At 39.8% G+C, this 23,530-nt stretch overlaps 1 protein-coding gene across 2 annotated transcripts in view; it reads left to right on the plus strand.

Moving 5' to 3' along the window:
- The first annotated feature begins 5,462 nt into the window (after positions 1 to 5,462).
- LOC138963865 (histone deacetylase 6-like) overlaps positions 5,463 to 23,530 on the plus strand; it is a 271,276-nt gene continuing 253,208 nt past the window's right edge. The window contains exons 1-11 of one of the 2 annotated variants that reach the window (XM_070335720.1): positions 5,463 to 5,570; positions 10,925 to 11,151; positions 12,841 to 12,875; positions 14,423 to 14,564; positions 15,593 to 15,730; positions 17,068 to 17,139; positions 17,485 to 17,612; positions 18,310 to 18,378; positions 18,743 to 18,869; positions 19,735 to 19,800; positions 21,031 to 21,090. In XM_070335720.1, coding sequence (XP_070191821.1) covers positions 10,957 to 11,151; positions 12,841 to 12,875; positions 14,423 to 14,564; positions 15,593 to 15,730; positions 17,068 to 17,139; positions 17,485 to 17,612; positions 18,310 to 18,378; positions 18,743 to 18,869; positions 19,735 to 19,800; positions 21,031 to 21,090 — 1,032 coding nt within the window. In that variant the 5' untranslated portion in view covers positions 5,463 to 5,570; positions 10,925 to 10,956. Of the gene's footprint in view, positions 5,571 to 10,924; positions 11,152 to 12,840; positions 12,876 to 14,422; positions 14,565 to 15,592; positions 15,731 to 17,067; positions 17,140 to 17,484; positions 17,613 to 18,309; positions 18,379 to 18,742; positions 18,870 to 19,734; positions 19,801 to 21,030; positions 21,091 to 21,629; positions 21,690 to 23,530 lie in introns of both variants that reach the window. The other variant, XM_070335721.1, reaches the window with a different exon arrangement.

The raw sequence follows: 23,530 nt of genomic DNA on the forward strand, positions 1-23,530 counted from the left end.
ACGGACACGGGTCAACTTTATGTGCAGATCCAGAGACGGTATCCATCTCCCACCCCCGTGTCACCACAATGGCACGTTAAAGATCTTGGTCATTCTACCATAAGTGCAGATGGCTGATACCACCTAAACACGCAGACATCAAAAGCCGTGAGGGCGTAAAAACTCGAATCGTATAAACCAATTCATGTCCAATATAGGCAATTAAGACCTTTAAAAAAAAAAAAAATTTTTTAATTTTTTTTACTGATTTAGTCAATCTTACTGTGGTAAAAGTGTGAGGGTCACCTTAGTCACAGGCTTATAACTCGAAAAGTTTTCGCTCTTTTCGTGGTGGAGGGTCACATAATTTTAGTCAAGCTGTGGAACTCACAGAATGAAACTGAACGCACTGCACTTTTTTCACAATGACCGTAGTCCGCCGCTCGTGCAAAAGGCAGTGAAATTAACGAGCCTGTTTAGCTCGGTAGTGGTTGCGCTGTGCTGCATTGCACGCTTTTCTGTACCTCTCTTCGTTTTAACTTTCTGAGCGTGTTTTTAATCCAAACATATCATATCTATATGTTTTTGGAATCAGGAACCGACAAGAAATAAGATGAAATTGTTTTTAAATCGATTTCGGAAATTTAATTTTGATCATAATTTTTATATTTTTAATTTTCAGAGCTTGTTTTTAATCCGAATATAACATATTTATATGTTTTTGGAATCAGAAAATGATGAAGAATAAGATGAACGTAATTTTGGATCGTTTTATAAAAATATAATTTTAATTACAATTTTCAGATTTGTAATGACCAAAGTCATTAATTAATTTTTAAGCCTCCAATCTGAAATGCAATACCAAAGTCCGGCCTTCGTCGAAGATCGCTTGGCCAAAATTTCAATCAATTTTTTTGGAAAATGAGGGTGTGACAGTGCCGCGCCGCCTCAACTTTTACAAAAAACCGGATATGACGTCATCAAAGACATTTATAAAAAAAAAGGAAAAAAAAGTCTGGGGATATCATACCCAGGAACTCTCATGTAAAATTTGATAAAAATCGGTCCAGTAGTTTACTCTGAATCGCTCCCCACACACACACACACGCACAGACAGACAGACAGACAGACACACACACACACACACACACACACACATACACACACACACACACACACACACACACACATATATATACCACGACCCTCGTCTCGATTCCCCCTCTATGTTAAAACATTTAGTCAAAACTTGACTAAATGTAAAAAGTGGTCCATATTAAGAGCCCTTCCCCTACCTTTTCAATAACCATTTTATATTCATTATGTTTTGCTGACTTATTTTCTTGTTTATGCTTGTATGGAATCACATTATTTTCTTTAAAGATGATCCGACTCTTTTTTACATTTAGTCAAGTTTTGGCTAAATGTTTTAACGTAGAGGGGGGAATCGAGACGAGGGTCGTGGTGTATGATTGTGCGTGTGTGTGTGTGTGTCTGTCTGTGTGTGTGTGTAGAGCGATTCAGACTAAACTACTGGACCGATCTTTATGAAATTTGACATGAGAGTTCCTGGGTATGATATCCCCAGACGTTTTTTTCATTTTTTTGATAAATGTCTTTGATGACGTCATATCCGGCTTTTCGTGAAAGTTGAGGCGGCACTGTCACGCCCTCATTTTTCAACCAAATTGGTTGAAATTTTGGTCAAGTAATGTTCGACGAAGCCCGGACTTCGGTATTGCATTTCAGCTTGGTGGCTTAACAATTAGTTAATGACTTTAGTCATTAAAAATCTGAAAATTGTAAAAAAAATATTTTTTTATAAAACGTTCCAAATTTACATTCATCTTATTCTCTATCATTTGCTGATTCCAAAAACCTATAAATATGTTATATTTGGATTAAAAACAAGCTCTGAAAATTAAATATATAAAAATTAATATGAAAATTATGTAAACCCCTTCTCACAATCTGGGTTTAACAGGGTTGGACTCGTCCGTCACAAACTCGTAAAAGAACAGTTGTTGTAATTTTGACGTTTATTCTCTTCTTCTAAACTAGATTGACATTAACTTTCACTTTACTAGGCTAAACAAAGAATGACTAAAAGGAAAATATAGAAATAAGGAAAGAAAGGAAAAGGACTAAAGGAAAAAGAAAAGAATTAGGAAAAGAAAAGGAAAAGGAAAGAAAAGGACTCTAGCCAGCATGTGCATCCTGAAATCAACAAACATTCAAATGCAATCAATTACACGGCTAGAAAACATAACCAACATCATTCAAAACGAACATCAGAACAAATATCTTATTTTGACAACACACTTTGATTAACAGTCATCGGATCAAAACACTGCCCACTGGTTAACAACATTTTATCAGAACATCGCCCAAATGAACTAGAACCACAAGCGAACTCACTGCCAATCTTACAGTTGGGAGTATACGCTATCTTCTGTTTATATGCTTATGGATTAGACTTCTTAATTGGCTCCAAAACATAAGGAACACAAGTCTAAATCAATTCCAATTCGCACACAATGGAACGTAATTGTCCATCAGAATGAGACACAACTTATCCGAAAAAGGATTAAAGTCTCATAGAGCCCAAAGACTCATTTACTCATATATCTGTTAGTTCTTTCATAAATCACTAACTTTCCGAGTACATCGTTCAATGGCATTTTTTCTGATCTCAAGTTTACAACCATGACAACCAATATGATCCTCGTATTAATCTTTCATTCAGTTACATATATTACACATTACATATTTCTCACAAAAGGACAAACACTTTCCGCCGCATCATTACATAGTTTTTCCTGCCTTTCTCCACCAAGAAAGATAACGCATTACTTTGTTCTTCTGACAATAAAAAACCATACTTCTTAACTATGCTTAGCTACTGACAGACAGACTCAAAACAAAGCAAAGATTGGTCATACTTAATCCACATTCCGATAGCAGAACCATAATATCTAGCGTCACAAATTGCAGATCAAGTATAAGAATTACATCATGCTTTTACATAATAACGATAGGAAAATATCCGCTGTTTCATACATCATACACTTATAATCGCATGACAATAAAAAGTAACAAAATGAAATAATCCACAACATACCTTAGTCAGGAAGCACAGAGCAAAATAAAACACGTCTTTCTTTGACGGTGGATTCTGTGAAAGTGAGGTCTTTCTCACGGTTCTTCATGCCTGGAACTTTTCTTAACTATTTACTATAATTAACAATGACTGCGCGCGATAACCGCGGCGGCCTGGAACTCTGGTGACACGGCGTTGTTTGGAAAATTTAATAGCTGTGGACAGGCTTACGGTAAGAGACGCCAGACGAAACACACACACGTGCACAGTATTGTGACTAACATTATTACAGACTACAAGGACGAACACTACAGTAAACACTACGGTGGTTACAATTAAATTGTCGAAATCAATTTAAAAACACTTTCATCTTATTCCTTGTCGGTTCCTGATTCCAAAAACATATAGATATGATATGCTTGGATTAAAAACACGCTCAGAAAGTTAAAACGAAGAGAGGTACAGAAAAGCGTGCTATCCTTCTCAGCGCAACCAGAGACTATAGAGTATACAGACTGTGTACTCTACAGTCTCTGGCGCAACTACTAAACCGCTCTTCTTGTCAATTTCACTGCCTTTGCCGTGAGCGGTGGACTGACGATGCTACGAGTATACGGTCTTGCTGCGTTGCATTGCGTTCAGTTTCATTCTGTGAGTTCGACAGCTACTTGACTGAGGGCCCCAAAGGGGGGGTATCATCACGATCACGGGAAGGGAAATTTTAGCTTTCACGATCACAGTTACCTTGATTTTTGTTTTCACGATCACAAACACCTTGACGAATAGAGGATCATAGAGTGATACAGCTGTGAAAAATGTACGTTGAAAATAAAATGCTTTTGCAATAATGCCCATCACGATCACGAAAACAAATGACGATCACGATCACACGCGAGACTTGATTTTTTTGTCATCACGGATCACAGGCAAAGTCCCATCACGATCACAGAAATGGAAATTTCAGCAATCACGGTCACAGAAAGGTCAAACAAGTCGCGTAAAGCGAAAATACAATATTTAGTCAAGTAGCTGTCGAACTCACAGAATGAAACTGAACGCAATGCCATTTTTCAGCAAGACCGCATACTCGTAGCATCGTCAGTCCACCGCTCATGGCAAAGGCAGTGAAATTGACAAGAAGAGCGGGGTAGTAGTTGCGCTAAGAAGGATAGCACGCTTTTCTGTACCTCTCTTTGTTTTAACTTTCTGAGCGTGTTTTTAATCCAAACATATCATATCTATATGTTTTTGGAATCAGGAACCGACAAGGAATAAGATGAAAGTGTTTTTAAATTGATTTCGACAATTTAATTTTGATAATAATTTTTATATATTTAATTTTCACAGCTTGTTTTTAATCCGAATATAACATATTTATATGTTTTTGGAATCAGCAAATGATGGAGAATAAGATAAACGTAAATTTGGATCGTTTTATAAATTTTTATTTTTTTTTTACAATTTTCAGATTTTTAATGACCAAAGTCATCAATTAATTTTTAAGCCACCAAGCTGAAATGCAATACCGAAGTCCGGGCTTTGTCGAAGATTACTTGACCAAAATTTGAACCAATTTGGTTGAAAAATGAGGGCGTGACAGTGCCGCCTCAACTTTCACGAAAAGCCGGATATGACGTCATCAAAGACATTTATCAAAAAAATGAAAAAAACGTTCGGGGATTTCATACCCAGGAACTCTCATGTCAAATTTCATAAAGATCGGTCCAGTAGTTTAGTCTGAATCGCTCTACACACACACACACACAGACACACACACACACACACACACACACACACACACGCACATACACCACGACCCTCGTTTCGATTCCCCCTCGATGTTAAAATATTTAGTCGAAACTTGACTAAATATAAAAACGCCAATCACGATCACGATTTTATACCCTTTGGGGCCCTCTTGACTAAATGTTGTATTTTCGCCTTACGCGAATTGTTAATTACATCTGCGATCAACCGGATAGCTCACACACAGACACACACACACTCACACATACACACACACCGTGGCACACACACACAGACACACACACACACACACACTGGCCGCGCACACACAACACTACACAACACAACACTGCCGCAAGGGCTCTCGGCGCCGCACCGTCTTCGACACCGGGCCATACACGGCTGACACACGGCCGCACACATCGTGTGTTCAGTCTAGAAAGATTTGTGGAAAATTAAGTTACATCAAGTTCCACAATTTTCTTACAAGTCGCGGAATCGGCAACATTATTTTGCTAAAATACACAAAATCGGTCGGCAAACTTGTATGTTAGGTGTTTTTCCGTAGTGCCCAGCTTGGCCCCAAAGCTGTATCGGAGGACACAAACAGCCTCAGTACAAAGTTGTCAGTTAACAGGGGAAATAATGCACACGTCTTGAAATGTCAGTGGTAGAAAGAGGAGTGTTCACATTTTTACGATATTTGTGCTAACCAAGGACGACTGTACCTGAAACTGATTTGAAGGTATGTAATGCGAGCCTGCAGAAGTGCTGTCGTCAGTATCCTCATGCCAAGATAGCCGTTATAGGGCGTTACACAGGTGTCTTGAAGCGTGTCAATGTACGGACTACGATACGTTACATTTACAGGGTCAGGACTACTTTCTTGTTCGTTAGCGTTCGACAATCACAATGCTGTCTCTCAGGTTCTTGGTATTATGCTTAGTACCGGAAGAAAAGTTCACATACGCTTTCGTATTGTAGCACTGTCAACACTGACTTAAAACGTCCCAAAGGACCCAGTTCATGAATCGGAAGAAGAACACCACGTACAGTGGTACCTGCTAATGCTATGAAAGAACATCTGTAGATAGATCTGTATGGTACGTCGCTAGCATCCAGATTGCTGGCTTTGGCGCGATGGGTGGGTGTGCGCAGCGACGTCGTTTAGCGGCGGCTGGTGGTCAGCGCCGACTTGAATGCCTCAGAAGAGGCTGAGTGGACAACTGTGTTGTCCAGGTGATTCCACTCTATTGACATTAACTTACAAATTGCTATAGTACAGTACTACATGTACAATCTCTCATCTAGATATGATCCAGAATGCCAGATCACATAGTTTCTTTTTCTACGCCGCCGCACATTGCCACCTCTATTATTTTGTGTGTGTATTTTCACATCAAAGGAACGGTGAACAGGCCCTCACGGGCCTCAAACATCGAAAAAGTCAAGTCAAGTCAAGTCAAGTACTACTATATATATAGGTGGCCTGTCATGACAGGTATATTTTGGTCAAAGTAAGTATGAAACAATCAAGACGTCATTTATTAAGATGTGACATCTTCTTGGAGGGGTCTCACGTACCCGGCAGGTACCAATGTACATAAGCCCTTCGATACTGTGAAAACTTGGCCTCGTTTTGTCAGATGTGTTGATCGTAACCTCTGTAAATTAACTTCCATTTTAAGGCTCCTTTCTTTATAAGACCTAATTTCTCAGATGTTTGAAGGTCTTAAAGTTAAAGAGGGTACTATTCAGTATTTGTCTCCGAAAACCTCTGAAAACCCCGAAAACCTCCGAAAACCCCTGAAAACCCCATCTAGACTAATTAAATCTATCTTCAAAGTGAAGTATTGGACATGCCTGTGAAAACTAAGCCTGATTCATGCTACATGCACCCTTATAATATTTGTGTTGAGAGCCGGATTATCGACGAAATCGATGCAACAATTTCAATGCAAGGGAGGTAACTCTTGTTACTCGAAAGCACAAGTATTGATGACGTCATGTGATTAGTGCTTCCGCTCCTTCGTAAATCCTCGCACAAACACGAAAATAAAGCCATGAACTGTGAAAGTTGCAAATTAGTCATGATTGCAAATAATTATGTAACAAAACACGGTGACGATCTAGGGACGAATTTTCTTATTTCTGATGAGGTTTTCGGGGTTTTCGGAGACAAGTAGTACCGCTTAAAGGGGGGAGGGGGGTGTGGCCAAGAATCTGTCAAGGAGTCCAAAAAGTGTTACAATTTTTAGACTTTTTTAAACCTCTTTAAATTTACATGAATAAACATCTCGGTATTCCTGTCCTTCAATTGCAGCATTTTATTTTCCAGTCAAGTGTTCGGTTTATCAAATATTTTCAGATAAAGCACAATTGACTGTATGTTACATTTACACCATAACATAATTTCAAGGTGCTGTCATTTTCTTAGGTTCAGCTTTAGGCAACTGTTTCACTATCCAATGGCTTGATGGCTGAATGTATAGTTGATCTGTACTAAAGCAACACTTGAGAAAAGTTTCTCCTGTCTCAATATAAGCAAAATCATTTATCCGTTAGTTACTTTACTCCAAAGCCCAGAATCAAAGATACAATTCAACATTTACCTATTTACACTGTTTTTAAAACAATGACATTCTCTATGGAAGTGCAGAAAAGGTTCCAGTAAATTTTCATGCCATTTGTTTTGGTTATTACTTAATTTGAAAAAAGCATGGTCAGCGGTGTAGAAATTATTATCAAATCACCCTCTTTAAATATTTTTACACTATTTTGGTCTGCAGTTTTTTGAGTTACAAACAAGAAATCATAACAAATCCTTTTCACGATAGAATAGTCAGGTTGGTACTCCACTACGGTACCAAATGTTAATTTTACCCATGATCTGTACGTTACTTTACACCAAACAGCAAGTACAAGGTACTGAATTTACATTTAATGGGCTATGCTCACATCAGTTAAACAGCATTTCTAACTTGTTTGTTCTAAGCTACCTGTCTCAAGTCAAAATAAAGGGTTAAATTAATGGTTGTGCCTTTTTGGTTGTGTGTACATCTTTACACAAAAGGATGGTGTAAAGTAACATACATAAGGCTCCGAAGATCTGTAGGTCCATTTGAAGGGTAATTTCTCTTTTATTTAGCTCATAAACCCTCAACAGACTGTTTTGTGCTGTTTTTAGCATTATTATGTGCTGCATATGGTCTCAGTAAAAAAACAAGGTGATGTATGTTACAAAACTTACATTTACACCAAAATGTCCCAACAGTGGTCCTTCTGAGGTAAATTTTGTCATTCAGTGTGCTTGTTTTCATGTTGAAACAAAGGTTTGGTCTTGCTGGTTGTTCTTAAGCACTGATAAGTTATCTTCTGTCTCTAAAGCAAAATCACTGTCATTTTCAAGTATTCTCATGATGTACGTTACATTTACACCCTTGTCAGAAGGCCTCACTTAAGTCTCTCTACAAGCCAACAGGTGCAAGCACTAGGTATCCTGTGACCATAGTTTAACTACCAGGTGTCTGAGGTATAAGAAAACACACATTTTTGTGTATTATGGCATTATTTAAAGACTGTGACAAAACTTGTTTGGGCAAGTAGATACAATTTCATTTACACCAAACTTATATTTTTAACTTAGAAGTACAATTAAATTACATCAAACACAACTTTTTCGCTCAATTTTTAAAAAATTACAATCATCCTACCTAATGACCTTCCTCTGCAATGATTTTTAAGTAAGTTTGACCAGAAACATTTTTTTAAGATAGTTTCCCTTTTTTCATGATTATTTACACCAAATGTAACATACAGACGAGCTAAAAAAGAACGCTCAAAATCCAAAACCTATGTTCAGATCAAACTTTCATTAATTCAACATATGTTTCTCCATCCATTTCTGGACTTATTAAAAATTAGATTGAGATGATACCCTTATCAGTAACTTGGTTATTCAATGCCCAATGTACCATGCGTTTCGCGTAACGCCTTGTGTACCCAAAAAGGTGCTTTTTTTCTTGAACAAAGTCAATTTTCTCAGCATCCAGACGACTGACAGACATAAATTTGGTATGGATAGAATCTGCATGAGGTATACTTCATAACTGTATTGTTTATAATGTAGTCATTTAAAAACAGAATAAAATACAAAGTAATAAAAGTATCCAGAACAGGATTTTTGCATTTGGACACCTTGACAGGTACCTGACCGTATACACAAAAATAGTCACAGCAGTTTAGTTACATGCATGCATGCCTTATTTGTCTTTTAAAGAAATTACCTATCTTTAAACAAGAGGTATAAATGCGGTCATGCATGCTGATGTAAAAATCCTAGAGCTGGTGTGTGCAGAGGTTTCTGATACGCTATTTATCATCCGACCTTGACCTCATACCTGAGTTTTGTGTCTATTAAAATCTAACATGATGGAATGTGCAGTAAGATTATTTGTTGTGTAACCCTGCTAGTGTTCCTGTAATTGATATATAATATATTATAATGTAACATGATGGAATGTGCAGTAAGATTATTTGTTTTGTAACCCTGCTAGTGTTCCTGTAATTGATATATAATATATTATAATGTAACATGATGGAATGTGCAGTAAGATTATTTGTTGTGTAACCCTGCTAGTGTTCCTGTAATTGAATTATTCATATATAATATATTATAATGTAACATGATGGAATGTGCAGAAAGATTATTTGTTGTGTAACCCTGCTAGTGTTCCTGTAATTGATATATAATATATTATAATGTAACATGATGGAATGTGCAGTAAGATTATTTGTTGTGTAACCCTGCTAGTGTTCCTGTAATTGATATAATATATTATAATGTAACATGATGGAATGTGCAGTAAGATTATTTGTTGTGTAACCCTGCTAGTGTTCCTGTAATTGATATATAATATATTATAATGTAACATGATGGAATGGGATGCAACCGGCACGGTTGGCCTAGTGGTAAGGCGTCCGCCCCGTGATCGGGAGGTCGTGGGTTCGAACCCCGGCCGGGTCATACCTAAGACTTTAAAATTGGCAATCTAGTGGCTGCTCCGCCTGGCGTCTGGCATTATGGGGTTAGTGCTAGGACTGGTTGGTCCGGTGTCAGAATAATGAGACTGGGTGAGACATGAAGCCTGTGCTGCGACTTCTGTCTTGTGTGTGGCGCACGTTATATGTCAAAGCAGCACCGCCCTGATATGGCCCTTCGTGGTCGGCTGGGCGTTAAACAAACAAACAAACAAACGATGGAATGTGCAGTAAGATTATTTGTTGTGTAACTAACCCTGCTAGTGTTCCTGTAATTGATATATAATATATTATAATGTCCATGGAATCTGTGCAGTAAGATTATTTGTTGTGTAACCCTGCTAGTGTTCCTGTAATTGATATATAATATATTATAATGTAACATCATGGAATGTGTGGTAAGATTATTTGTTGTGTAACCCTGCTAGTGTTCCTGTAATTGATAATATATTATAATGTCCATGGAATGTGTGCAGTAAGATTATTTGTTGTGTAACCCTGCTAGTGTTCCTGTAATTGATATATAATATATTATAATGTCCATGGAAATCTGTGCAGTAAGATTATTTGTTGTGTAACCGGCTGCTAGTGTTCCTGTAATTGATATATAATATATTATAATGTAACATCATGGAATGTGTTGTAAGATTATTTGTTGTGTAACCCTGTTAGTGTTCCTGTAATTGATATATAATATATATTATAATGTCCATGGAGGACAAACAGCCTACATTTTTTCCTTCTATCGTGATTTTGTTGCTGCATTGCCCTCTGTTTGTCTGTCTGTCTGTCTTTCTCTTTGTTTCTCTTCGTCTCTCTGGCTCTCTGGCTCTCTGGCTCTCTCCTTTTCGAGTACATTTTTAACTTTGTTCCATTCAAGTTATTTCAAGGGGGTTCCACTGTATCCAAGTCCAGAAGTTTGTGTCTGTGCCAGTGGCGTGTATGTTAGAAATCCAGCACTCTGAATCAACCAGTCTGGACAGTTCATTGGTGCTGACATTGTCTTTGCTGACAGTTGATAAATTCCCTTTTCTCATTCTCTCTGTCTTTCTGTGTCAGGGTGAGACTGAGAGTGATAAACCTTCAACGCAATGAGTCGACCAGCGGGGGGTAGTGCTGGCGACATGGCTGACAAAGGTTCCAGAGAGCAGCGCAGACTGGAACGCGAGCGTCAGAGGGTCGAGGAAGAGAGACGGAAGCACCGACGTCATGATGATGATGACGATGACGACGACGATGATGATGATGATTCCGATGCTGAGTTGCTGCGGAGTCTGGCTGACTTGGTACAGTTACTGCTTGAAGATAATTATGATGATAAATAGCAATTTACTGCTTGAAATAATAATGATAATGAATAGCATTTCACTGCTCAAAGTCAAAGATAGTAAGGATAGTAAATAGCATTTTACTATTGGAAGATAATAATGATAATACATTGTTGACTCACATGCGAAGCAAAAGTGAGTCTATGTACTCACCCGAGTCGTCCGTCCGTCCGTCCGTCCGTCCGTCCGTCCGTCCGTCCGTCCGGAAAACTTTAACGTTGGATATTTCTTGGACACTATTCAGTCTATCAGTACCAAATTTGGCAAGATGGTGTATGATGACAAGGCCCCAAAAAACATACATAGCATCTTGACCTTGCTTCAAGGTCAAGGTCGCAGGGGCCATAAATGTTGCCTAAAAAACACATTTTTCACATTTTCTCTGAAGTTTTTGAGATTCAATACCTCACCTATATATGATATATAGGACAAAGTAAGCCCCATCTTTTGATACCAGTTTGGTTTACCTTGCTTCAAGGTCAAGGTCACAGGAGCTCTTCAAAGTTGGATTGTATACATATTTTGAAGTGACCTTGACCCTGAACTATGGAAGATAACTGTTTCAAACTTAAAAATTATGTGGGGCACATGTTATGCTTTCATCATGAGACACATTTGGTCACATATGATCAAGGTCAAGGTCACTTTGACCCTTATGAAATGTGACCAAAATAAGGTAGTGAACCACTAAAAGTGACCATATCTCATGGTAGAAAGAGCCAATAAGCACCATTGTACTTCCTATGTCTTGAATTAACAGCTTTGTGTTGCATGACCTTGGATGACCTTGACCTTGGGTCAAGGTCACATGTATTTTGGTAGGAAAAATGTGTAAAGCATGTGAGTCGTATGGGCTTTGCCCTTCTTGTTATAGCAATTTACTGCTTGAAAATAATAATGATAATAAATACAATTTTAAATTGGGCAAAGCCCATGAACAGCTCCAAGCGCTTTACAATTATATTGCCAAATACATAAAGAAAAATACAAAACTGGCTACAAGTCACAGAATAAGACATGATGCCTACTTTTGTAAACAATCTTGAGTGATCGACAAGAAGAAGAAGTAAACAATCTTCAAAATCATCATTATATCTCTCCAGGCTTTTACACGAGATAAGAGCATACCTCCACTTGGTCACATCCCACAAATCAACACCCTGACTGCACAGTGTGCACAGAGGGAATTTTTTGATGAATTTATTTTGTAGTTGCCTGTGACTTTTTTAAGAAATTAATTCATCAAAAAAATCAAATCTGGTCACAGCAAGCAGTTTTTTGGTAAGTGACAAAACGGGAGGGTGGTCTTATCCCACGTAAAAGCCTTGCTAGATCTGAGATGGTGAGATGGTGAGCTGAACTGATTACATGAGAGGGAGTGTGCCTTTTAGCAAGCAGCCAGCCCAAACCAGGTTTACTGAACATTCTGATGAAATTGAGATTTAGTGGCATCAGTGACCTAGTAGGAACGACAGCTTCAAGAAAGCTGACATTCTGAATAGAACAAGCCCACTGAGGTTATCTTCTTTGATTCACTGGCAGTTGCCTTGTCTTGTCAAAATATTGAGAGGTGATCGATGATGATGATGTACATGTATTCAACATTATTATAAAGATGAATGACACTGAAAACTCTTTTTTTGTCAGCACCTTTCTGAAGAAGGACCAGCAAAACATAAAGGGTATGTTTTGCCATTTTCTTCTTCTTTTGCGTGATTGTAGAATATGATATGGGATGTTTGGAACAATAGAAGGGTAATTGTCCTGCGTAGATATGATATTAAACAACAGCATGCTAATCGTTGTGTGCAGATATGACATCTATATATATATATACGACTTGTGTCTGTGTGTGTGTCTGTGTGTGAGTTCGCGATGCACGGCCAAAGTTCTCGATGGATCTGCTTCAAATTTGGTGAGCATATTCAGGTAGATCCGGGACAGGACACAACCTGGTCGATATTTCAACACGTGCTCTCAGCGCGCAGCGCTGAACCGATTTTGGTTCCACCTCAGCTATTTTGGTTCCACCTCAGCTACCCGGGCCCCCATACCGACACACCAAAGCCAAAGTTCTCGGTGGATCTTTTTCAAATTTGGACACCGTATTCAGCTACACCCCGGACACAATATCATCGATGAGATATTTCAACACGTGCTCTCAGCGCGCAGCGCTGAACCGATTTTGGTTTTTGTGTTCATTTCACCATTATAAGTAACTCTTCCTTATCTTCTCATCTTCTCCAGGTTTTCAGCGTTTACCTCCCTTCCTTCGTATGGTGCACTATAGTATGAGTGGAGCGTCTTCGGATATTCCCGGCGTTCTGTTACTATTTTTAGAAGGTCACCGCAGTGTCCAGAACGTAAATTGGACCCGTAAATTATCCTCACTGTAAAAGTGCAAAGGTCGAATCAATTTATAGCCACGCGAAAAATACACTGTCATCTATCTCTCTATAGATACGGCTTCTCTGTGTTTGTGTGTGTGTGTCTCTCTATGTGAGCAACACCTGGGGATTGTTCAGTTCTGTTTGTGATGTGGTCTGGCGGCTTTTGTGTATTTGTATGTACTGGCCTTCCTTTGAAAAGCCATAACAGTTCAAAAGGGCTTACAGATAAGCTCTAAATTGCTCAATCCTGTTTGAGTGGAGTTCGCCTCCAAAGGTGATTAACACGGTTACATTCGTCGACAAGGATGGGACTCGATATGGTCAGGAATGGCATTATGGCCACTGAATCATTTTCGTGCTGTTCCCATTCCACGAATCTGGGAGGGACCTAAGCTTGGCGGGTCCATTGTTCGGACCCGGCGAAGCCGGCGTACGGCTCTAAGTACTTCTTCCCGGCGAAGCCGGCTACCCGGCGAAGCGGGTATTCATTCTAGTTTAATATAAGGGCCGTGTATAAAAAAATAGCTCCACATGTATGAACAAGTTGGAAAACAGGAAGATATATAGATTATAATTATGATAAAATACACAATGAAAAGTTTGGCATTGTGCAAAATAAAAACAAGGACTACAATACTACAGTGCATGACATTTTGAAATACAGTGGAACCCCCGTTGTAAGACCCATTGTCTTAACATGCCCCCCCTTCTAAGACCCTGGTTTCTCAGATTCAAAAGACCTGATTTTTTCTGATTTTTTTCTGATTTTTTGAGGTCTTAAAAGGGGGGTTCCACTGTAGAAAAATAAAATGTGCACAAATGATTTTTTTTGGTGTCAGGACGGGCTTGATTTACGATGAACTGTTCACTCACCACAAGTGCGAGTGGGACTCGAACTTTCCGGAGTGTCCTGAGCGAGTCTCGGAGCCCTTCAAGCGGTGCCAGGAACTGGGGCTGGTAGAGCGGTGCCAGCGCATACCGGTGAGTAGTAGTGTCCGGTGCTGTGGCATGCATAGGAACCCCTTTTTAAAACTTCAAAAATTCTGAGATGATCAGGTCTTAAAAAGGCGGTAGATTTAAAAAGTTTATGAACAGAAAATCTGAGTAAGCAAGTGAGGGAGTTCCTCTGTATGCAACCGCTTTAGTTTAATCTTTTAAAGACCTGATTTTTTTAGAATTATGGAGGTTTTGAAGGGGGACTGTACTGTATCTGTGAGTAAGGATGTGCAATGTGCCGATACAAGCACTTCAACTTAAAGGTACCATATGTTTTGGGTCCACAAGGCACATCTGTTTAGCTGCCATCTCAAGTTCTCCTTTTGCGCACATTAAACCGTTTGATACTTTTTGTGGAGAAATTGTGTTTTGATGCTACTCCTCAAATGTGAGCTTATAGGTTGATTCTCTGTGTATTTCATTTCATTTCCTTCATTATTCCAAATCCAATACTGGAAAATTTGAGTCGCATCCTCCCGGTGGAAAGCTAGCAGCTACAAGAGTCACGCTACCCAGGTGTGTGCCTGTTTAGGTTTGATCAGCCACCTGCACTTAGTCTTATGGCAGAATGACGGAGCTCTTTTACATGCCACTGTGGTGCCTGTTTAGGTTTGATCAGCCACCTGCACTTAGTCTTATGGCAGAATGACGGAGCTCTTTTACATGCCACTGTGGTGCCTGTTTAGGTTTGATCAGCCACCTGCACTTAGTCTTATGGCAGAATGACGGAGCTCTTTTACATGCCACTGTGGTGACACAGGGGTGGGACATGGATACTGTCTCTGAATCTGCACATAAAGTTGACCTGTGTAAGTCCTGGTATGTATGTATGTTGTAAATAGTTATATCTTACATACGTGAGAGGGACCACCCGTGTGATTTAATAAACCAACTCTCTTTTGTGCACATTTCAGTTTTTCTAAAAACAACGTGTGTCAAATAGCAAGCCATTGTAGTCACTATATCAAGTGAAACAGGGAAACAAGTCTTGTTTTATGCATTGCGCTGGGCAGTTGAGCTACGCCACAGAAGATCAGATCCAGTGGCACCACCCACTGAGTCACCTGGAACTCAGCAAGGAGACGGTCACCATGACGCCAGAACAGAGGAAGGAACTGTCCAAGAAGTACGACTCCTGGTATGCAAATGAGGTGAGAACATAACGAGCCTTGCAACATTTCATGTTCATTTTATTTTCATAACTTTATTGTCCCATCGCTGGGAAATTCAGATTCGCTTCCTCCCAGTGGAAAGCTAGCAGCAACAGAGTCCTGCTACCCAGGTGTATGCCTGTTTAGGTTTAATCAGCCACCTGCACTTATGGCAAAATGACCGAGGTCTTGTACGTGCCACATTGGTGACACAGGGGTGGAACATGGATACCGTCCCTGAGTCTGCACATCTCCTCCGAAAACGGCGTATGGCTGCCTAAATGGGGGTGCATTTGAATTTCACGCATTTGAAAAATGTTTTCGTCTTCCCGCATTTGATTTTCCCGCATTTGGTGGTTTGAATTTCACGCATGTGAGCTTTTGAAAGTCACGCATGTGAGCTTTTGAAAATCACGCATGTAGTGTATGCGTTGGGGTGTGTGTATATGAGATAGAGTTGCTCGTGACCGATGATGATCGGACCGATCGTGATCGGAGACGGAAATGTCTTCCTCTGTCTTTAGTTCATGATTGTGCTCATTTGAGTAAATCGGGTCCTTGAAGTCGAGACTTGTTTTCAAGCGCGCTGGACATCCACGTATCCAACAACGCCATGTCTTTGATTTCTTGGTTTCACGGTCCTTGACGTATAAACTCCCACGGCTGAGAATTGCCGGATTTCCCCTGTTGGTTGTTGTTATCGTGATGCTCGTCTCTTGCTGTGCCATGGCGAAATGAGCCGTGTAGTGGAACTGAATTGTGAGTTGTGAGTTGTGAGCGAACCGTCTTGACGTACGTATAAACTCCCACGGATTTCCCATGTTGGTTGTTGGTATTCGTGTCTTGCTGAATTGTGATTTGTATTCACGCGTCTATACACGGGACTCACTCACGAACACACCGATGCAGGGGGGGATACGTGCATGCGTGTGCATGCGTGTGCGTGAAATTCAAATGACAAGTAAGGAGAGATTTTAACTGGAAACCTGCGTGAAATTCATGTGGAAAGAAATGCGAGAAATTCATAGCGTGAAATTCAAAAGTGCGTGAAATTCAGTTGGACCGCTAAATGGCGGGGTAAAAAACGGTCATACACGTAAAATTCCACTCGTGCAAAAAACACGAGTGTACGTGGGAGTTTCAGCCCACGAACGCAGAAGAAGAAGAAGAAGAAGAGTCTGCACATTAAGTTGACCCGATGCCTGGCCCGGCCCAGATTCGAACCCTTGAGCCTTTAACTGTTGCTTGATTGATTGGTGTGTGCCTGGGAAGGCAGGGGGAGGGGGGGGGGGGGGGGGAGGAGAGAGAGAGTAATGAGATGATGAATCTATTTGCAGGCTACCTTTGAATGCACACTGGCGGCAGCTGGTAGTGCCATTCAACTCATGGATCAGATTTTGCAGAAGAAGGTACAGTTTTTCTTTCTGTGTGTGTGTCTGCCTCTGTGGCTTTGTGTGTGTGTGTACGTGTTTGTGTGAGCGTGTGGCATTAAATCGAAAACAAAGATGAGGTTTCAGTTTAGAAAAGCTAATCATTATTATTATCCATGCTGTTTGGTTCTACAATGGTACCTGCAATCTAAAACCTGCTGAAAGTGTTTGAAATTGTAGGTACATTATATTTTGGTCAACATAATAAACAAAGGGACAACAGAAAAAAAATCCTCTTTTGGGGGGGGGGGAGGGGGGGTCCCTCATTACAGGTACTACTGTATATGATACTGATTAGTCTCTAACTAAAGGTGTTTTATGCAGGTGACAAATGGTTTTGCCATGGTCAGACCACCAGGTCATCACGCAATGGAGAACGAGTTCTGTGGGTACTGCACCTTTAACAATGTGGCGTTTGCTGCCACTGAGGCTCTGAACCGTGGCATTGAGAGGTAAGAGTTTGTGTGGATACTGCACCTTTAACAATGTGGCGTTTGCTGCCACTGAGGTTCTGAACCGTGGCATTGAGAGGTAAGAGTTGTGTGGATACTGCACCTTTAACCATGTGGCGTTTGCTGCCACTGAGGTTCCTGAACCGTGGAACAATTGCAATTGAATCATTCATCATCTGAAATTAATGTAAACGAAATATGAAGTAATTCAATGAACTTATGTTACATTATATAGAAGTTTTGGGCATTTTTGGGGTGTCACCATGTACAATAGACAAATTCTGGAAATAATTTCTTAATTCTTAAAATAGTTTATTTAACATCACTCTGTAAAAACATTGGCAATGTTTGTCTTAAATAACTCTGTGTGGTTTCTATGGGTTGTGAAAGAGTTGGTATCCTTGCATTTGCACAGACAAACATTGCTATGTGCTTCCTGTACACGTGTTTGAGACACGCCCTCTCTCTAGTGACAGGCCTGTAGAGTCACATGGGAAAGTTTCTCCAGGTGACATTTCCCACGTGACATTATTTATAGGCCAGTCACTAGTAAGAGGGCATGTCTCAAACAAGTCCACATGAAGCACATGGCAATGTTTGCCTTCGCAAATGCAAGGGTATTCACTCTTTCAGAATCCATATAATCCCGACAGTTATTTCCCGAAAATCGCGATTTCATGACCTCGTGTGTTTTCAGAGTTCTGATCGTGGACTGGGACGTTCACCATGGGCAGGGCACACAGCAGATGTTCTACCAGGATCCCAGGTAAGTCCAGATCTAACAGTGCACAATTAACATGTGTATAATGGACTTGCCTTAGACAAAATAACGATTTAGATGTCATTCTTGCAGAACAGATTTTGAAAAACATGCACACAAAAAACCACCAAGATTTGTTCTGTCTTTCGAAGTTTTGAAATTTTGTGATACTTAACGCATTGAAATCCGGTGTCCCTATACTTTGCAGGTATCCTTTGATGACATGCATATTTGGTCACAAACACGCATGCACACATGTATGCATGCACGTACTCACACATACACTCACACTCACTCACTTAGCTCGCCTCTCAAGTTTGTGCAAAATGTTTTCAACTGTTATTTTTTATTCTTCTCTCTTCTCTCGCAGAGTGTTGTATTTCTCTATTCACCGCTACGAGCACGGTGAATTCTGGCCCAATCTGCGTGAATCAGACTACGACTTCATCGGAGAGGGCAAGGGGAAGGGATACAATGTCAACGTTCCTTTGAATCAGGTGAGAACTATATATCTGTGAGTATTTATAGTCAAACTGTGTTTCTGAAATAAGACAGAAAATTCTACTTCATTCCCATATGTTTGTTTCTGGGCTATGGTTTTAAAGTCTTGTTTTTGGCTCACGTAAGTGTAGCCTATGCGGTGCTAACTTTAGTCTGTCTGTGCGTGCGTGCATGCGTGCGTGCGTGCGTATGTATGTATGTCTGTGGTAGAAACTTTTAACATTTGAAGATGTCATATTACATTGACATCACATTATGACGTAAAATGGTTAGACGTCACGCGAAGGAATTACTGAAAGTCTCGGTCATTGATATTTTGAGCGGGCCGAGACTAGTTGGCAGTCGTGTCCCTGTAAGTAGGCTACATGCAGACAGACAGATCTAGATCTAGTGTCTGGCTTTCTTGCACAGTTTCACCTATGCTCTTTCTGTGTGTGTGTGTGTATGTGTGACGGAGTGATTGAGTTTGTGTTACTGTTTGTCGATTTCTTATGTGAGCCTTGAAGGCTTCGCCTCTTGTTTCTCAGTGCAGTGACTCGATGCCTTAAATTTGAGGCTTACGGTAGAAAAGGAGCAACGTTTCATGCAAAGCATGCACATCTGAAGAATGATCGTTGACTTGGGTGCCATTGTCTCTGTCCTTCTTTCTTTTTGTCCTCTTCTCCAACAATTTCTTGTTTGCTTTCTTTCTTTCTTGCCTTTTTCCAAAAACAATTCGGTCTGTCGGTCCTCCTTTTTTCATTCATTTTTTTCAAACTTTAAATTGTTTTCCTTCTTTCTTTCTTTCTTTCTTTCTTTCTTTCCTTTTTTCTTTCTTTGTGTATTTCAATTTGAAGATTGTTTCTAATCATGATGTTTCAGACTGGGCTCGGGGACAGTGACTTCATGGCCATTTTCCATCAGCTTCTTATGCCCCTTGCTTATGAGGTACATTTTTGAAGGGAAAGAAAAAAGGGGTATTTAAAAAGGGGAAAAAATATCTAGAAGCTTTTAGCCCTGTTGTTTCAAACATACATTTGTAAACAGGTTATACAGACACACACACCACAAACGCACCAACACAAATACACACTCATACACACTCTCTCTTTCTCGTTCAATCTCATACACACACACACATACACTGAGAGAGACACACATATACAATGAGCGGTTTTGCTGCTAGCATTGGTCACCTCCCTTGGCCCAAGGGAGAGAAGCGTCTTACCTCCCTGGCGCGAGCGCGACAGGACACGGGTGAAAAATCTCTTCTTTGCGATGTGTAAATCGGTACTTTTCTATTTAATTTCTGCAGCTTAGGTAACTGCGCCATGTGTAAAAGATGGGTAGCATATGATTCGGACATACCTCGACACCACAAATTTAAAAAACAATAAAGACTATGCGCAGTTACCGAAGCTGCAGAATAAAATAGAAAAGTATTGATTTACACATCGCAAAGAAGCGATTTTTCACCCGTGTCCTGTCGCGCTCGCGCCAGGGGAGGTAAGCAGGGCTAGCAGCAAAAGCGCTCATTACATGCGCGCACATGCACACACACACACACACACACACACACACACACACTTTAAACCTGCTGTGAAAATTTCAATGTTAATTTTACACTGTGTGTGTGATTGCACAATGCAGGTCTTTCGTCATGTGCCATCATATTTGACATGGAGCAAATTATTTCAACACAGTTTTAATTGGACAGCTACTGATTATTGGTGCAGGTTGTTGATAATTAAATTCACCCCTTTCAGCTTCTCCAGCTTCTTGGCAGCTGATGTGAAGAAACTGACTTTGTTTAAGCAGATGAACATTTCTGATGATGAGACAATAAGGCCAAAAAAAATAATAGGTGTGGTTACGGTAACATAGCCAAAAAAAATAGGGTAGGAAGGTAGGCAATCACTTTTTTTTTTAAAACTTTTTTTTCTAATGTGTACAAATTAAACCTACTTGACAGGGAAATAAGTGTGCGACTCGGGCGCTTTCGTTTTCATTGCGTTTTCTGCACTCGTTTACTTGTTGTTTTGGGTATTTTTTTGACAAATGTAATAAAAAGTTATAGGGTCGGCCCCAAAAAATAGGGTAGGTCGGGTTACCGTAACCACACCTATTTTTTTTGTTAGGCCTAACCTTGAACTTTTTGACTGTGTCTTCATTTTTCAGTTTTCCCCTCAAGTGGTCATCCTTTCCTCAGGTTATGATGCAGCCGTTGGATGTCCGGAGGTATTGTGGTCACTAAGCCACACACTTTGATATTTTCTTGCATGTGAGGGGTGTCCAAAAACACAATGATAGCTGTGCATTTACAAACAGACAAACTTTTTTTTCTGTTGTTTATCTTGTTTTTCAACCAGTAGGCCAAGATTTTGTGATTTTTAAAAATTTTTTATTCTTGATTTTAAATGTTAGGAGTCTATCTGTTGCAGAGTTTTGTTCCTAAACAGTGGAATCCCCTTTAAGACTTCCAAAAGTCTGAGATAATCAGGTCTTAAAAAGGAGGGAGTCTTAAAATGGGGGGGGGGGGGTCTTAAAATGGGGTTCCACTGTACTAGCAGCAAAGTGGAATCCAATCTGTCGTGTCTTTTGGGTAATAAGTTCTTCATGCAGCCTTGAATGTGCTGAAATAGTCACTGCTATCATTTGTTTTTGTCACCCCCTCCTAGATGGTAACCTTTTTCAGTCTTATACTCTTTTTTGTCTGCTTGGAATCTTTTGCATTTTAACATTTCTAACCTCACGGCACTGTGATGGTCTGTGTCCAGTTTAAGCCAGAAGTTGTTGTTGTCTCTTGCGGACTGGACTCGGCCGTTGGGGATGAAAAGGTACTGATGCAAGTCACTCAAAATTAACAGAATTTTATGATAAATAGACTGCTGAAGCATAGTTCCCATTGGTATTACATAGCGCATAGTGCTTTTAGTTATGCGCTATAGAAATCTCCTTAATAAATAAAATTACGGCCTGATGAAGCATATTGTTGGCTGGAAACTGACAAGCTGAAACAAAGATCAATCGGTTTAATATATGGAATATACCGGAAGGTGACAAATGGATTTCAACAGTTGGGATGTTGACTTTTATTCGTGAAATTTCTTTCAGTATTAAATAGGTTAAAAATGGGTGGTATAGATATCAGGCGGCATCAAACAATGAAAGGAACAGCAAATATTTTAACCACAGTTGACTGGATGTTGACGTTAGGTACGGAATTATAGAGCATGCCCAACAATGAATGTAGACTGACAACCTTTCTTAATTACTGAGAATTAAAATGTGAAAAAGGGACCATGTTTTTGGAGTGAGACAGCTATAGTAGTACGGTAACCGGTAGGTATCTTTGAATTAGTAAATTAATACTTTTCAAATACAATGTACAATTGTATCACTTGTATTTTGTGATGTGCACTCAACTTACAAAAAAGTTCTATACTTTCTAAACACTTTCAAGGTTGAGATCGTTTACACCACTTGTTTGTTTGTTTATTTGAGTTTTTTCCTGTCAGTTTTTGAGTCACTTGAGAAAAAGTGACTCTATGTAATCGGTCAGTGTTAGTCTGTCCGGCCGGCCGTCCGGCCGGCCGTCCGTAGACACCACCTTAACGTTGGACTTTTCTCGGAAACTATCAAAGCGATCGGGCTCATATTTTGTTTAGTCGTGACCTCCAATGACCTCTACACTTTAACGATGGTTTCGTTGACCTTTGACCTTTTTCAAGGTCACAGGTCAGCGTCAAAGGAAAAATTAGACATTTTATATCTTTGACAAAGTTCATCGGATGTGATTGAAACTTTGTAGGATTATTCTTTACATCAAAGTATTTACATCTGTAGCCTTTTACGAACGTTATCAGAAAAACAAGGGAGATAACTAGCCTTTTCTGTTCGGCAACACACAACTTAACGTTGGGCTTTTCTCGGAAACTATAAAAGTGACCGGGCTCAAATTTTATGTGAACGTGACTCATTGTGTTGTGAATAGCAATTTCTTCCTGTCCATCTGATGCCTCATATAATATTCAGAACTGCGAAAGTGACTCGATCGAGCGTTTGCTCTTCTTGTTCTTTTTCATTGTAATCTGGGTTCAGTTACATCTGATTTGTTTTCCTTGTATATATGTGTGTGTGGATGTTACTATCCGAGTATTTGAGTATCTTATGTTGCAGTTGTAGACTTAGTTCTAGCAATAAGGAATACAACCCTTTCATATTACATACATAAAAAAAACAGAGCAATTTTTGGAAAATGTCTATTTTAGATCTGACTGACTGACTTCTACATCCTCTTAGGACCAAATTAGCTTATCTTGGGACAGGTATATAGAGGTAATATGCTGTGTGGGGGGACAGGTATATAGAGGTAATATGCTGTGTGGGGGGACAGGTATATAGAGGTAATATGCTGTGTGGGGGACAGGTATATAGAGGTAATATGCTGTGTGGGGGACAGAACACTTGACAGACATGCAAACAAAGAATACATTCAATCATCTTTTAGTTCTAGAAAGCTGTTGGGGTATTTTAAAATTGGTCTGAAAGATTTTATTGGAAGTTGTTGGCTTAAGTGTGTGTGTGTGTGTGTGTGTGTGTGTATGTGTGTGTGTGTGTGTGTGTGTGTGTGTGTGTGTGTGTGTGTGTGTGGTTAACATTTGAGTGCGCGTTGCAG

This window comes from Littorina saxatilis, linkage group LG4 (assembly GCF_037325665.1).
Source record: "Littorina saxatilis isolate snail1 linkage group LG4, US_GU_Lsax_2.0, whole genome shotgun sequence".
NCBI classification, from domain to species: domain Eukaryota; kingdom Metazoa; phylum Mollusca; class Gastropoda; order Littorinimorpha; family Littorinidae; genus Littorina; species Littorina saxatilis.